This window comes from Monodelphis domestica, chromosome 2, assembly GCF_027887165.1.
Source record: "Monodelphis domestica isolate mMonDom1 chromosome 2, mMonDom1.pri, whole genome shotgun sequence".
Classification (NCBI taxonomy): Eukaryota; Metazoa; Chordata; class Mammalia; order Didelphimorphia; family Didelphidae; genus Monodelphis; species Monodelphis domestica.
In genome coordinates this window covers 327479969-327495474 of record NC_077228.1, presented here as the reverse complement: position 1 = coordinate 327495474, position 15506 = coordinate 327479969, and the positions used below count along the sequence as shown (strand labels likewise).

The 15506-nt window shown below is 35.6% G+C and overlaps 1 protein-coding gene across 3 annotated transcripts in view; it reads right to left on the bottom strand.

Annotated features, from left to right (window-relative positions):
- The window catches only part of SENP6 (SUMO specific peptidase 6), a 122997-nt gene that overhangs the window by 90430 nt on the left and 17061 nt on the right, over nucleotides 1–15506 (bottom strand). For all 3 annotated transcript variants that reach the window (XM_056818511.1, XM_056818513.1, XM_056818512.1), the window contains exons 2-3: nucleotides 11758–11851; nucleotides 1136–1196 (exon numbers count right to left, since the gene is read on the bottom strand). In XM_056818511.1, coding sequence (XP_056674489.1) covers nucleotides 1136–1196; nucleotides 11758–11851 — 155 coding nt within the window. The remainder of the gene's footprint in view (nucleotides 1–1135; nucleotides 1197–11757; nucleotides 11852–15506) is intronic.

Here is a 15506-nt window from a genome sequence, read left to right as displayed (position 1 = left end):
TCTACTCAATATAAATCTCTTTATCAAGCAACAAACATCAATAGCTACAAAGGTTTTGGTTAGATGTATTTTCTTTAGGACCAGTGGAGAACTCTACCTTTGGTAGTATCACTTTATGACAATTGTAAAGTTCAACATTAATCCGAATACAGACATAACAGAAATAGGATACATATTTTCAGCTTTGCAATTCAAGTCCTTTGTGCAGGAGGGATAGGGGGTAACAATCAAGAAGAAAACAAAAAAGAAAACAATGGCATGGCTTGAGAGTTGACTCAGAAAACCTACAAGATGGATTAATCAAGTCTGCAAATTGTTATTTGTGTGACTGGCTAAATCTTAATCTCTATTGGCCTAATTTTTCTTATTTATAAAATGAAGTTGGACTTGACTTCCAAAGTCCTTAGAACTTCAAGTCTATCATATTATAATATTCTCCTGCCTACAACCATCTTAAATTAGTGCTAAAGTATCGATAGCTGTTGAGCTACAATCACAGACAAGGCTGTAAAGACTTATACTATCTGCCACTATTTCAATATTGGGAATTATTGTGCTTTTTTACACAATCACACAATCCAAATGTAGTACTACTTGTCTTAAACACCTCCCTTTCCCCCATTCAAGACCATATCTTTACCTCTACCTCAAAGCTTGACTCCTTCTTTAGCCATTTCCCCAATGCGATTAACAGACTAATGCTTTGTTTGTTTTAGAAAAAATTTGCATCTACATTCAGCTCTTATTCAAATCAGCTAAGGTAACTTCTCTGAATTTCCTCATTGGTGAATGCACCATATTCCTTTATATATCCTAATAAACAGCTATGGGAACAATTAGCAAATGAATATTAATGCATATTCCTTATCTTGAATCCAATACTTAATATCCTCTGGAATAGGTCCAGATAAAGAAAATATTCAATTTTGTTTAAAAAAACAAACAAACAAAAAACCTTGCAAAACAACAGCATTAATAACAACAAATATCTGAAAATAAATGCTACTGTTTATATTTGTCTTGGTTTTAAAAATACAAATTTCTAGAGGTCAGAGACTTACAAATGAAAAATAGTAATTTACAGTGGTTAAAATGTGATAAATATTGTCACTTAATCATGAAAAATTCAACTTACCTTCTTTCCTTCTGAAGTGTCAGACTCATTATCTTCTTCTATGCTGAAGAGATTTGCATCACTATATTAAAAAAAAGAAAAAGGGACACATTAACATTGCCACCCCCTCAAAGCTTTCAGAACAGATTGGCTCCTCTGCTCATGGTTTGCCTCCAATTAGAGATTCTAAGATACACTACCACCTCCAACAGTCAGGTGAGGTAGTTCCCAAGTTGGGTCCAGGGGAAACTGTGAACCTTCTAATCATTTAGATTCACCAGAGAACTCTATCTACAGACACTCTGGCCAGGTTCATGTCCCAATGGTTAGTCCTTCTCAGTCTTCATTTTTCTAGGCTTTTGCAAGACTAGCTATTAAAGTCACCTTTTTTCTGTTTTTTTTTTTGTTGTTTTTTACATTGTTCTCTTTAGGATCTCCTACTCATCAGTACACTTCTGCTAAATCTTTATCCATATCATACCAACTAACTGTGGGTGTACCTCAAGTTTGACACTGAGCCTTCCTTCTTCCTGCTATATTTTTGCCCAGTCGGTGATGACATCAGCTTCCAGAGCTTCAATATTTATCTTCATGCAGATGATTCTAGAACTACATAAAGTCTCCATTCCACTGCAGGTTGTACTCTAGACTTTTTTTTTTTTTTACTAAGCCCTAGAGATTTCCTCATTCTGGAAACTCATTCAAGTCCTGAAAGTACCTTCCCTAGCTCTGTGGCCTCAACCCTGATTGGATGACTCCTTTCAAAACCTGCATTTAAAAAGGGCATTCTTGAGTTGTCAAGTCTACACTCCTCTCCAGGTAAAAACTCAGATTTTCATTCCTCCCCCTGCCACCCACTTCCACCCCTTCTACCACCATTTTCATCTTCCTTTTATGTATTGTATTCCCCCAACAGAATGTACGATATTTCTGGAGAGAAATTGTTTTTCCTTCTGCTTTTTATTTATATTCCCAATGCATATACAATAGTGCCTAATTGTACACTAAGAGTTTTTAAAAATGCTTGTAAGAACATCTAGGTAGCACAATGGATTCAAATCTGGTCTCAGACACTTCCCAGCTGTGTGATTGTGGGCATATCATTTAACCCTACTTGCCTAGCCCTTCTTGTTCTTCTGTCTTAGAACTGATACAGTAAGAATTAAATTTAATGTGCAATAATAAAAAAATACTATATTTTAGGAGATTTATTAACGATCATTAGACATGAAGGAATGAAGAGGATACAAAATAAAGTCCACGTGCCCATGGCTGATCAGCCATTTCAAAATCCCCACTCACCACTGCCACTATTGCTCATGGCAAGCCAAAGAGGGTGGGACCTTACACGTCCCAGTCTAATATTCCCTGTCTACAGGAAGTACATAATGACAGGAAGTCAGTGGGCTCCCAGGAAATGTGGTTCTTTTTTAGGGTTACAGATTTCCAATTATACAATATTTAGATAGAAGATAAGCATTAAAAAAAGCTTAACTTGTTATTTACCAAATATATATATGTATGTACCCAGCACCAGAGATTGCCTATTAGGATGTTTCATTTTAAACTGAACATGTACATAAGACAATTTGTTTTCCTTCCCTCCCAAATCTCCCCTTTCCATGCTTCCATATTACCATCACCCAGGGTGTCTTCACTCTCCTTCACCCCAGATAACCAAATGGGTATGAAATATTATCCTTTCTACCTCCACATCTGTCCCCTTACAAACTATTTCAACAGCCTCCAATTTATTTGCTTGGGCTCAAGTCTTTTCTACTCCAAACAAGTCTCCTTTCACTTTTGTTAAAAGGTGATTTTTCTGAAGTGCAATTTTGTCTCTGATTGTTCACATACTCAATCTCTGGTGAGTCCTTATTACCTCCATGACCAAATAAAAAGTCTATTTGGAATTTAAAGCTCTCCATAAGGTATACAACCATTCTGAAAAGCAATTTGGGATTATGCAGATAAAGTGACTAAAACATTCTTACCCTTTCACTCAAGAGATTTCATTAAGTTTATACACCAAAGAGGTCATGCAAAAAAAAAAATTCACATATATTCTAAAATATTTATGGCTGAAATTTTTGTGATAAAAAAAGAATTGGAAACAAAATGGTCGTTGGTTAAGGATTGGCTAGGCAAACTGCAACATATAAATGAAATACACTATTACAATCATTACTGCTAACCATACTGTAAGAAATGATAAATGCAGAAAAGCATTTGTGATTTGACAAGATAGATTAGACATTTCCTCTAATCTTTGTGACCTCTTGAACTCTCCAAATCAAAAAATTACATAGCAAAGATAAAGCAACTTCAGATGTTTCTAAGGTGTACGACAATAGTCAAATGCAAATAGAAATGGAGACAACTAAACCACACATAAAGATCTCTATGGGATGTAATACTGAGTTTGAAAATTTAATATTACCTATGATTTGTTTTGATTAACTTTGTCAAATGTTTCCAGGTGCATTTTAACATGATTCAAGTGCACACATATCAGAATAAATGTCTAGCCCTCTATCTTGTTGGTCACATCATTATAAATTATATTTTGAAAGAAAAAAGTAAGCAAAATGGATCAATGAAGCAGAGGTGGGGTGTCTTCATATTTCTTCTTTGAAGCCATGCTTATTCTTTATATTTTACAATATTTACCTTTCATTGTTTTGTGGTTCTTTTTTGGCTCTGTTTACTTCATTCTGCATTTCATTATGTAAATCTTACCATGCTTCTCTGCATTCATCATTTCTCATAGCACTGTAATATTAATGCTTGGGTCATGGCAGACAGACACCACGGAAGCATCATTCTATACACAAAAGATCTCTACAGAGTTATAAAAGAACAGGTCTAGGCTTCATTTGGAAATCAACCTCACCCTTAAATCCCCTCTCAGAGGCTCACAAATGCAAAAATCAATCCTCTAGCACTAGTGTGGTGATAGACCAGAGAACCAAAGAATAGAGGAAGCATGGAGACACCAGGAAGAACACCATGGTGGGAATGGGGAAAGGGAGCACTCCATTAAGCTTGAGGGAAAGAGCTCAGCATCCAGCTGAGGCCACTTCTGTTCCCATTGAAGTCACTTGGGGAAAGACCTAAGCCTCCCATTGAAGTCACTTGGGGAAAGACCTAAGCCAGTGAACAATGACTGCCCAGTGTGGGAAGATGCTGAGAGCTTAAGATCCAGCCTTAAGAAAACCATCATTAGAGGAAAAGAGTGAACAATAGAAGAAAATGGAGTAGGGGAGGGGGCACATGAAGAATGAAATTACTCTGTATCTCCAGGAGAAGAAAACTCAAAGACCTTGAATATAAGTAGCTTAATCAACAGAAGGCACTCTGGACTCCAGATCTAGTGCATAATTCAGGTATCTACAAATAAACACTGCAAAACAAGAGAACAAAAGAATCCAACCCAACATTTGGTGAGATAGAGTAACCTGTGGAGTGAGAACATAAAATAACAAGTTTTCAGGAGTGGTTCAAAAAAGAAATGAAAATTAATGCAGAAGTATTTATGATCTGCACAGTAAAAATAATGGGTAAAACAGGAAAAACTCAAATCTACAATGAGGGAGAAGGAATTAGGTATGCAAATACATAGTAGTGAATAAAGTAAAGAAAATCTAAGAGAAAAGGGGGGAAAAAGTACATTAATAGAAAGTATGCTCATATGCAGGCAAAACATGCTGATCTCTGATAGGATATGTAGAGACAATCTAAGGATCATATATCTCTCAGAAGAATGCCAAACAAGGGGGGGAAACCTAAATGCAATAATGCAAGAAATAATTCAAGGGAGGCAAGTGGGTGGCTCCATGGATAGAAAGCCAGGCCTAAAGATGGGAGGTCTTCAGGTCAAATCTGTCCTCAGACACTTTCTAGCTCTGTGCCTCTGGACAAGTCACTTGACCCCATTGCCTAGCTCTTCCAGCTTTTCAGTCTTAGAACCAATACACAGTATTGATTCTAAAACGGATGATATGGGTTTAAAAAAAAGAAAGAATTCTACAAAATGTCTCAACATGGAAAACAAAATATTAATGGAAAGAATTCATAAGTAGCCTCCAAGAAAAAAAAAACACCAAGGCTACAAACCCCAAGATACATATTGGTTAAATTCAATAGTTCATTTTGGAAATAATATCAATAAGAGAATTCTTTCTTAATGTACAGAGGGCATGAAGGTGGAAGCAAATAAGGAAGAGGTAGCAGTGAGTAATGAATCTAAGGCATAATAAAAAAAAATAATACCATGTCTAATCATAGGTGATTCAAGATTTTTGTGGAACTAAATTACAAATACACAAAATAAAAATGAGAGGATGGAAAAATATTTACTATGCATCAAGTGAGTCTAAAAAAGCAGGAGTTACAATCATTCTGACAAAGCAAAAATAAACATTAAAAAAATTAAAAGGTATAAAAAAGGAAACGTACTGAAATGATCAAATGTCTTACTATCTAAATTCATTAAAAAACACTAACAACTACAAGAAGACTAACACAATAATAGCAGAATCCTTTAATGAGACAAATATAGTCCTGATACCTAAACCAGGGATGGACAAAATACAGAAGGAAAACCGTAAGCCAATATCCTAAGGACTGAGACTATCTTTTTCCTCTTTTTCTATCCCCTGAGCTTAGCATGGAACCTGGCACACAGTAAGTTAATTAATTTTTGTTGATTTTTTAAAAACCCTTACCTGTGTATTGGTTCCAAGGCAGAAGAGTGGTATGGGATAGGCAATGGGGGTTAAGTGACTTGTCCAGAGTCACACAGCTGGGAAGTGTCTGAGGCTAGATTTGAACCTAGGATCTCCTGTCTCCAGGCACCAGCTGCCCCCCAATTTTTGTTGATTATTGATATTACAGAATATTGATTCAAAAATTTTAGGCAAAACCCTGTTGTAAAGGTTAAAATTAATGGTTGAACAATGATTATAGAAATTATGTGGTTTCTAGCATTTATTATATCTTATGTCAGAAATTTATTTACAAATATATACAAATAGAGTAGAAACAATAAAGAAGAGAAAAGCGGGGGTGGGGGGTGGGGTTAGAGAGATTATCTATCCTATCAACCTCTATATTTTACTCAAAGTCTGCTTAATCCAGGCTGAGATTAATTAGCTTTCAATCAGGAAGGTTGGTGGTGAGTAACCACAAGGCCTCCTTCAAGATGGAAACTAGTCTCTTAGGAAACTAGGAAAGGGGTCAGCTTTTCATTAACCCAACGAAGTAGTCCAGGAGTTAGGGTCTAAGTTGAAGCTGAGCTCCAAGCCCACTATCCAAGCCACAGTCTCCAGCAAAGCTCCCTGGAAAGACTCTGGCCAGTCAGAAGACTATATCCAGAAGACAATCTCTTCAGACTATCTTCTCAAAGACAATCTACTCTGAGGGAGATCAGGGCTTGCTTTTTTGGTGACTTCTTGTCCCTTCCCCTTTTCACAGGGGTCACAGTTTCCAAATTGTCTAGTACTGCACAGGGGGCAGTGTCTGTGGGATCAACTTTCTTACCTTCTGAAAGTTAAATTCTCATCAAAAGGATTCCCAGATAAGGGTATGAATTTTCTAAATCTCACCTAGTACTAAGTAGGATGTTCAATCTTTTGTTGATTCAATTTAAAAGTAGACATAGGAGAGTTAATCCTGTCTTCAGTCTAGTGAGGTACTAAGTAGAGGTATTTAAGTTAATGTTAACCAAAGTGTTAACTCAAAATAGACAAAGGGATTTCCTTTCACAAGTGTAAATTCAAAATGAACAAAGAATTCCCTTTTACATTGTCAAACAGATTATGATGTTTTATCCAAAAAACTTTCATTATAACCAAATGGGATTTGTTCCAAAGATGCTTCAACACTAAGAAAACAAACAACATCATATAAAAACTAAAATCATAATTATCTCCACAGAAGCAAAAAAAAAGATAAGAATTGCCACATTCCCCACTTACTAGTATATATAGTTCTAGAAATGCTAACAAACAGCAATAAGTGAAAGGAATCAAAATAGATACATAGGATATAAAGCTATCCTTATTGGCTGATAATACAATGCCAGGGAAATCCTAGAAAAGCAGCAGAGATAATAAGACAACACCTTCAGCAAAGTTGCAGGTTACAAAACAAACCCTTCCCCCAAAACCAAAAAAACTATTAGGGGCACCAGACCTGGGTTCAAATCTGCGTTCAGACACTTCCTGGCTGTGTGATCCTGGACAAGCCACTCAACCTCGATTGATTAGTCCTTTTTTGCTCTTCTGTCTTAGAACTTTATACTGTCTTGGATACTAAGACAGGCGGTATGAGTTTGTTTTTAATAAGTATATAAACATCTTCTATATAATAATGATAAAACCCAAGAATCAAAAATCAACAGAAACCCCCCCATTTCAAATGACTACAAAATGAAAAATGATCTACAAAACTGCAGAAAAGATTTCTATAAACTCAATTACAAAGTGTCTAAAAAAAAGTAAATCTTTAAAAACTGGAGGGAATATTCAGTGTTCTTACCTAGGATGTGAACAAAAATAACAACTCTATCAAAGTTAGTTTAGATTTTTTTTTTTAATCAAACCAATCAACTTACCAAGGGAACACTTTATAGAACTTGAAAAAAGAACAAATTTCTATTGGAAAAACAAAGCCCTGGAATATCAAAGGATATGATAAAGTAATAGGGATAAGAGGAAAGGATTTCCAGACCTCAAACTGTACTATAAAGGCAGTCATCAAAACCACATGATAGATAGGTTAATGAAAAATACCAGACAAGGAAAATTAGAAATAATGGAGCTGAGGGCAGCTGGGTAGCTCAGTGGATTGAGAGCCAGGTCTAGACACGGGAGGTCCTAGGTTCAAATCTGACCTCAGACACTTCTCAGCTGAGTGACTCTGGGCAAGTCACTTGACCCCCATTGCCTAGCCCTTACCACTCTTCTGCCTTGGAACCAATACACAGTAAAAATCAAGTGACTAAAACTTCCATACCCTTTGAACAAGGGACTCTGAACTTATATCCCACCCCACTGAGGTTCTGATAAGAAATCCTACATATACCAAAATATTTAGAGGAGCACTTTTTGTAATAGTAAAGAAACTAAGCAGATGTCCACTGATTGGGAAATGGATAAACAAACTATGCTATATAAAGTGGGAGACTGCAACTGGTTCCTAGGAAGTGATGTGGAAAAAGGACTATAAAAGGCAAGACCAAGGAGAAGATTGATGCCTTCCTTGGCTCTTGGGTGAGGACTCTCTAGGTTGGCACTTAGGTGGGGCAAGAGCAGTGGATTTTCAGCTTCTCCTGGCTCTTCAGATTTCAGCTTCCTAATTAGGATTTTGGATTCTGGTGAGATTCGCATTCATGGTTTGGAGACACTCAGATTAAAATTTAGGGCATTTTCCCCCTAAGTGATATTTTCTACCTCTTTCATTTATTTCCCACTTCATGGGAACCAATCACAATTCCAAATTTGCCAGGGGGAGGGGGGCAATGCTTGTGGCCTTTTGGGGGTATGAAATTTTTTTCTAGTGAGTGACTATATGAAGTAGGGGTATTTTAAGTTCTTGATAAATTAACTCAAAATAGAAAAAGGGAAGAAAAAAATTCCTTTCACAATAGTGGTCTTTTTTGGAAAAGTTCAAAAATTAGTACAATATCAGGTGACCATTCATTCAGTGGATGTTTTCTTTTACCTTTGCATGTCACTCTCTTATCTCCTCTCCAAGAACAATCTATGGCCATCCTTCCATTTAATGCAGCATTGTTCTGGTCTCACATAACAGCAAAAAGGTAAAAGTTAATATGATTCGGTTCCTCCAGCAGTATCTCCACATGGAAGGTTAACAGGATTACTGTAGGTATGGTATATAATATATTACGTATATATACCATACCTACATTTATATACATATATATACACACATATATATATAATATATATAATCCTCAGGAGCCATTTAGTCTACAGCCTACATTTGATGATGAGGTAAATGAGGGTCGGAATGGTTTTAAATAACTTTTAAATACCCAAGATCATGTAGATAAGCATCAAAGGCAGAATTTAGGCTCACGTCTCCTGAATTTAGAATCTCAAATTTATAGAGTACCAAGAATAAATGTTCAAAGACATCTAAATATTGTGCAAGTCTTAGCACTCCCTTCTCCCTTTTTCTGACATCCTTGTTGTAAAAATAAAAATGATAAGGAAATGATGAGTGAGGATCATTATAAAATTTTTATTTCTTCCAAGGCTTGCTACAATCAAATATTAGACTAGTTCTCAAGGAGTAGACATGAGCTGTAACCAGGACCTCACAGTTTCCAACTTGAAATTCTAGCATACCACAGGAAAAAAATCTTAGGTAGTCAGATTTAGAGCTCAAAGGGACCTTAAAAGGTTGTCTTGTTCAATCCCCTCATTTTATAAGTAAAATGAGGGCAGCAAAATGAATTGACCAATGTTATATAGATCCACAATCTTCAAGCAAAGCCTTTTTCCAACTTAGCGGAATGTGAAAAATTTTTAGTGCAAATTCCCCATGTTAAATTGTTTCTCTTAACTTATCTCATTCTCATAAAAGAAGCCTGACCAAGAATACTGAATAGGACTATTACCATTTAGATAGAACTAATCTAATTCAAATGCCTCAAATTACATGACAAGAAAAATGAATTTCCAAAAAGGTAGTCATTAGCCTGAAGTCAGAGGACACATATGTACGAAAGCTAAGATTAAAATAGCTGTTTCCTGATTAGAGACCTATTGTACTTTCTCCCATACCACATCTGTGCACTTTGTGTAACTCAATAAATTATTTTACTTCTCAAAAAGGAACTTATCCTACTGCTCCAAAGAAAGGTTTCTGCTATAAAATGACCTTCCTCTAACTTACGGTGAGAAACCAAAATCCATATTTGTTCAGTCAAGTCACCTCAAAATAATATATAGTTGTCACACAGTGAGTCAATAGATTTAGGTATCAGGATTCCTCAAATATCAATTCAAAATCTTCCTTACCCTCTCAGCTACATATAAAAATTCCGATGTAAGAAATAGGCCTCTGGTTATCTTAGTATCTTTTCTCTATAAGTTCAGTATTTCCATATGGGAAAATTATATATAAAAATGAACTATTTTAAAACAAGACTCTTAGCAGCAACACAGATATATGTATGTCATAAAAGCCATGATGTACATTTTTCTATTATACTCTGACTGAAAACCCCTATTTTTTTTTATTAATTGAGTGCCTGGAATTTTTTAAAACAGTAAACATTTCTTCACATAACTGGCATTAAAAATAGCATGAACAATAAAACTGGCCACAATCTAAACTGAAAAACTTTTAATAACATTTAACAAAACTCTTCATATTAGACAACTTCAGGTCAACTTCCTACTGATGGAGGCAGACAGAGTTTAAACAGAATTGTACTAAAAGAATGTGTTTGAATTAATTTTTCATATATTTTTCAATAAATAAAGAACAGAAAAAAGTAATTGTGAAACTCAACTTCTGGTCCTTGTAATTTTAAAATAAATATTATATTTAACATATTAATGTCAAAATTGTCCAGACTAAGTCTCTTTTAAACTTGTTTTTTTCTGTACATTTTTAATAAACACTTCACTGATGCTCTTTTCCTGCTATAATTTTGTTTTTGGTTTTTTCTTTCAACCACTATCCACAATGTCCTCACCCTCTCTCTCCCATATAGATGCCCTCCAGAAAGGCAATCAACCTTTTATTCTTTTTTCTTTTTTAATTTTTAAAAATATTTTCCATGTTTACATACTTTATTTTCTTCCCCTCCCCCCACTCCCAGATCCAATAAACACTTCCACTGGGTTATACAAATGTTATCACTTATACCTATTTCCATATTATTCATTTTTGCAATGGAGAAATCTTTTAAAACCAAAACCCCAAATCATATATACATATAAACAAATGATAAGTCATTTGGTTTTCTTCTATGTTTCTATTCCCACAGTTCTTTCTCTTAATGTAGATAGCATTCTTTCTCATAAGTCCCTTGGGATTGTCTTGTGTTAGCAAAGTTCATTTCATTTGTATTGTTCCACAATGTTTTACTTTCTGTGTACAATGTTCTCCTGGTTCTGCTCATTTCACTCTGCATCAGTTCCTGTAGGTTCTTCTAGTTTATATGGAAATCCTCTAGTTCATCATTCCTTATATCACAATAGTATTCCATCACCATCATATACCACAATTTGTTCAGCCATTCCCCATTCTCTAATGGGGAAGGACACCCCTTCATTTTCCAATTTTTTGCCATCACAAAGAGCGAGGCTATGAATATTTCTGTAAAACATTTTCCATTATTATGTCCTTAGGGTACAAACCTAGTAGTGGTATTGCTGGATCAAAGGATATGTATTCTTTTAAAGCTCTTTGGGCACAGTTCCAAATTACCTGGTAGAATGTCAACCGTTTCTCCTTAAAAATTAAATTAGCTTCAGAAATAGTACATGTTTCATGAAATACATGTCTAAAGGAAAATTATTTTTTTTAATACTGAATAGGAAAAGCCACAAACTTATATTTAAAACATTTTCTTTCAAAAAGTCCAAGAAAAATATCCTTACTCTTTTTCTGCATCTCCTTCACTTTCTTCTGTATCATCGAAGCTCCAATTATTTTTAAATCCTCCATCTTTCTTGAACTGTGATCTAGCCAAAGCTGAAATGAAAATAAATTGAAATAAATCCTTAAAAGAATAGAACAAACAAATGTGAAATCACTGTGTGCTTTTCCAGGTCCTTTCTTCCTTTCCCCTCCTGTTTGGTTATATTTTAGCCATTTCCCTTCCCATTCTCTTTTATACAAAATATGAAGGAAAAAGAAATTTGGGGAGGAAAATTTGTTTTTTTTTTTAAAGTTGGCTAAAATGGGCCAGTCTTTCTTTAGTGTTTCATTTATTTGTTTCCTCAAACTATAAGCACCTCCCTTTAAGAAAAGCTTTCTTAAAGACTTCATATAAAAGAGTTCCTATTTATCAGATCAGTTAAACCAGTGACTTAATTTGTGAGATTATTTTTTCTATTGGCAGTGTTTTATAAATGTCCACTTTAGCATAGCTACTTTGTTGTGACCAAAAACAAAAAAGAAGAGTCAACATTCTAATGATGAACTTCTTTAAACATAAAGCAACCTGCTTTTATTTGGAGGTTTTGGTTCTATATGACTATTCTCTTATAACAATGATCAATATGGAAGTAAGCTTTGCATGATAATACATGTATAACCCAGATCAAAGTGCTGACTATGTCCTGGAGGGAGAAGGAAGGGAGGGAGACAATTTGGATCTTATAATTTCGCATGTTGGAAATTGTTATTCTATGTAATTGTGAAAATATACATTTTAAATAAATAAATGAACTTAAGTAATCCGGCTCCTCAAGAATAGAAACACCCTGAATGTCCAGACTCAGAACCTATCCAATTTGGTAGGACTTGCCAGATCTTGGACTCAGCTGATAGAGTCTTCAAGAATGAACCTTTAGGGTTTTCTGGGGGCAGAGCCAAGATGGAGGAGTAAACGACAGCAACTCCATGTCCTCTCTGACCAAGATTAAAATATCACCATAAAGCAAATAAAGGAGTGAAAGAACCAACAAGGAGACTGAGTGAAACAACTTTCAAGAAAAGAAAAACCTAAAAGGTAGAGATCATCTGGGGACCTGGGGTGAGAGAAAACCAGAGTCAGAAGAAGGAGGTAGCAAGGAAGAACAAACCATCTTCCCCCACCCTATCTGCAGTCCCAGTTCTGGAACTTAAGCCCAACCCAACATTCAGGCCCTAAGATCCTGCCTAGGCAAATAGTGGTACAAGCCAATCCACACCCCTTGAAATTTCAAATCTTTGGAGAAGTCCAAAGATCCCAGCCAAGGACAATCTGGGCTGAAGTGGGCCCAGAGGGAAGCCAGGATTTCCAGTCTGGGCTTAGGATAAGGGCACAATTTGGGGTGGCTGACAGTAATAAGTACTGATCCTTCTGCCTAAAGTTCAGGGCAGAGACCCTAAACAGGGCAATCAAGGGTGTACCTGTTTGGATAAAGTACATAGGAGGACCAGAAACTTCAGTTTAAACCTAGGGCTAGAATTTGATAAGCCCCTGACCTGATCAAGGTCATAGTGAGATCAAAAACCTATGCCAAAACCTGAGGCAAGTCCTTAAGCCATCAGCATCAAGGGTCAATTGAGTCAGCAGAGAGAGGCGGCTCCCAGAGTTCTCAGCCCTCAGACCCAGAAAATAAACTGGGAATAACATCAAGCAAGGACTGAAGTTTAAGAATGTACCCCAACTTCCCAGAAAACAGAGCCTACCTATAATTAGATAGGAAAAATGAGCAAACAACAAGAGTGAACCTCTAACTTCATAAGGATGACCAAAATTATACTTTCTACAAAACTGGTCAAGTATGACATAAAATTTCTTACATAACTCACATCTCCTAACCTGTTCATATAAGACCCAAAATTAAGAAAAAATTTGGTTTTATAATTTTGAATAAATATAACTTTCTACTTACTCTTCCAATAATTAGATGCATAGTTAATTTTTTAAGAAGTCTGTAGCAATAGCTATGTTTTTAAAATGCTCCGAATCACCAATAATTAGAGAAATAATGATTAAAGCAACTGAGATTTGATCTCAATTACACCCAACAGATGGACAAAACTGACAAGAGGGGGGGAAAAAGAGAGAAATATAGGAAGGATTACAGGAAAAAAGACACATTGGTTAGTATAGCAATTTTGGAAATAATTTGGAATTGTGCCCCACCCCACACTATTCTGTGTTAATAATAACCCTTTGACAGTGACACCATTATCAGACCTATATACCAAAGATCAAAGAGGAAAAGGACTCACACATGTGAAAATATTTATAATGGTCCATTTTGTTAATGGCAAAGAACTAGAAAATATGGAAGACTCCATCAACTGGGGAATGGTTGAACAAATTATGGTACATGAATAGATACTATGGAGATGCAAAAAATGATACAGGAGATAGTTTCAAAGAGGCAGATATGTGAAGCAACAGAGAACCCTGAAATGGATTCTGAAAAATCGAGTTCAAATATTGACTCAAAAACTCCCTCTCTGGGTGACCCTCAGCAAATCACAACTGTCATTCAATCTTAAATTTCCTCATCTATAGAATGGAGATAACAGGACCTACCTCTAAGAATAGTTGTTAAAATCAAATGAGATAATAAAAAGCACTTTGAAAACCTTAAAAACCTATGTAAACACTAAACATTCCAAGAAACCTGGGACGACTGGCATAAAAAAGGCAGAATGAAGTAAGCAGAATAAGGAATGAATAATTTCTATAACATTGTAAAGGCTCAATTTTGAAAGAGCAATGACCAATCACAACTGCAGAGGAACAATTATGATAAAAAAAAAAAAAGTAGGTTGCTCAGTGGATAGAGTACTGAGCTTAGAGTAAGAAAGACCAAGTTCCAATCTGATTCAGACATGTTCTAGCTATGTGAACCTGGGCAAATCACTTAATGCTGTTCTCTTCAGTCCTCATCTATAAAATGAGCTGGAGAAAGAAATGGCAAACTACTTCAATATTTTACCAAGAAAACTCCAAATGGGGTTATGAAGAATCAGACATGGGCAACTGAACAACAATAATGATAAAGAATGCTACCCACTTTCTGATAGATGATGTATGCAAAATGAGATAAGAATACTTGCAACAAGGGCTTAGTTCTTTTTTTGAGGTAGGGAGGGAAGAAGGGAGAATAGAGAAAATAAAGGCTTGTTAACTGTAACCAAAAAAAAAAAGAAAGAAAAGAAAGAAAGAAAAAGTCCACTAGATTCCCCTAAAACCATTACTTAAAAATATAAAAAATCTTGAACACTGCAGTTCAAGAAACCAAGTGAAGACCATGTAAATCTATTACAACCAGAAAGAAATGTGCAAAAAATAAATAGCTCAGAAACCACAGTGACATACAGAAAGACCATTCCTCCCCACAATACAATTACCCCCTAAAACCTGGGAGCATGTGAACAATGACAACATGGTGATGCATACTTCTCTCTAGTGAGTCAACCCAAAGCAGGTTCTGAGAAAGGGACTATAATACTGTGGAAGCCCATGCTAAGTACCCCACAATGAGTTCATATATAAAACACTGGGGCTTAGTGGATGAACAAAATCTAGATAAACTGCTCTAAGAAGACAAAAATTGAGGGGAGGAATATAGAATTTATTCCTTTATGTCGTTCTGCATCATATAATCACTTTTTTCAAAGTACCATCTTCTATCTTGCCTGATTCCTCCCCAGCTGCTAATGCATTCTATCC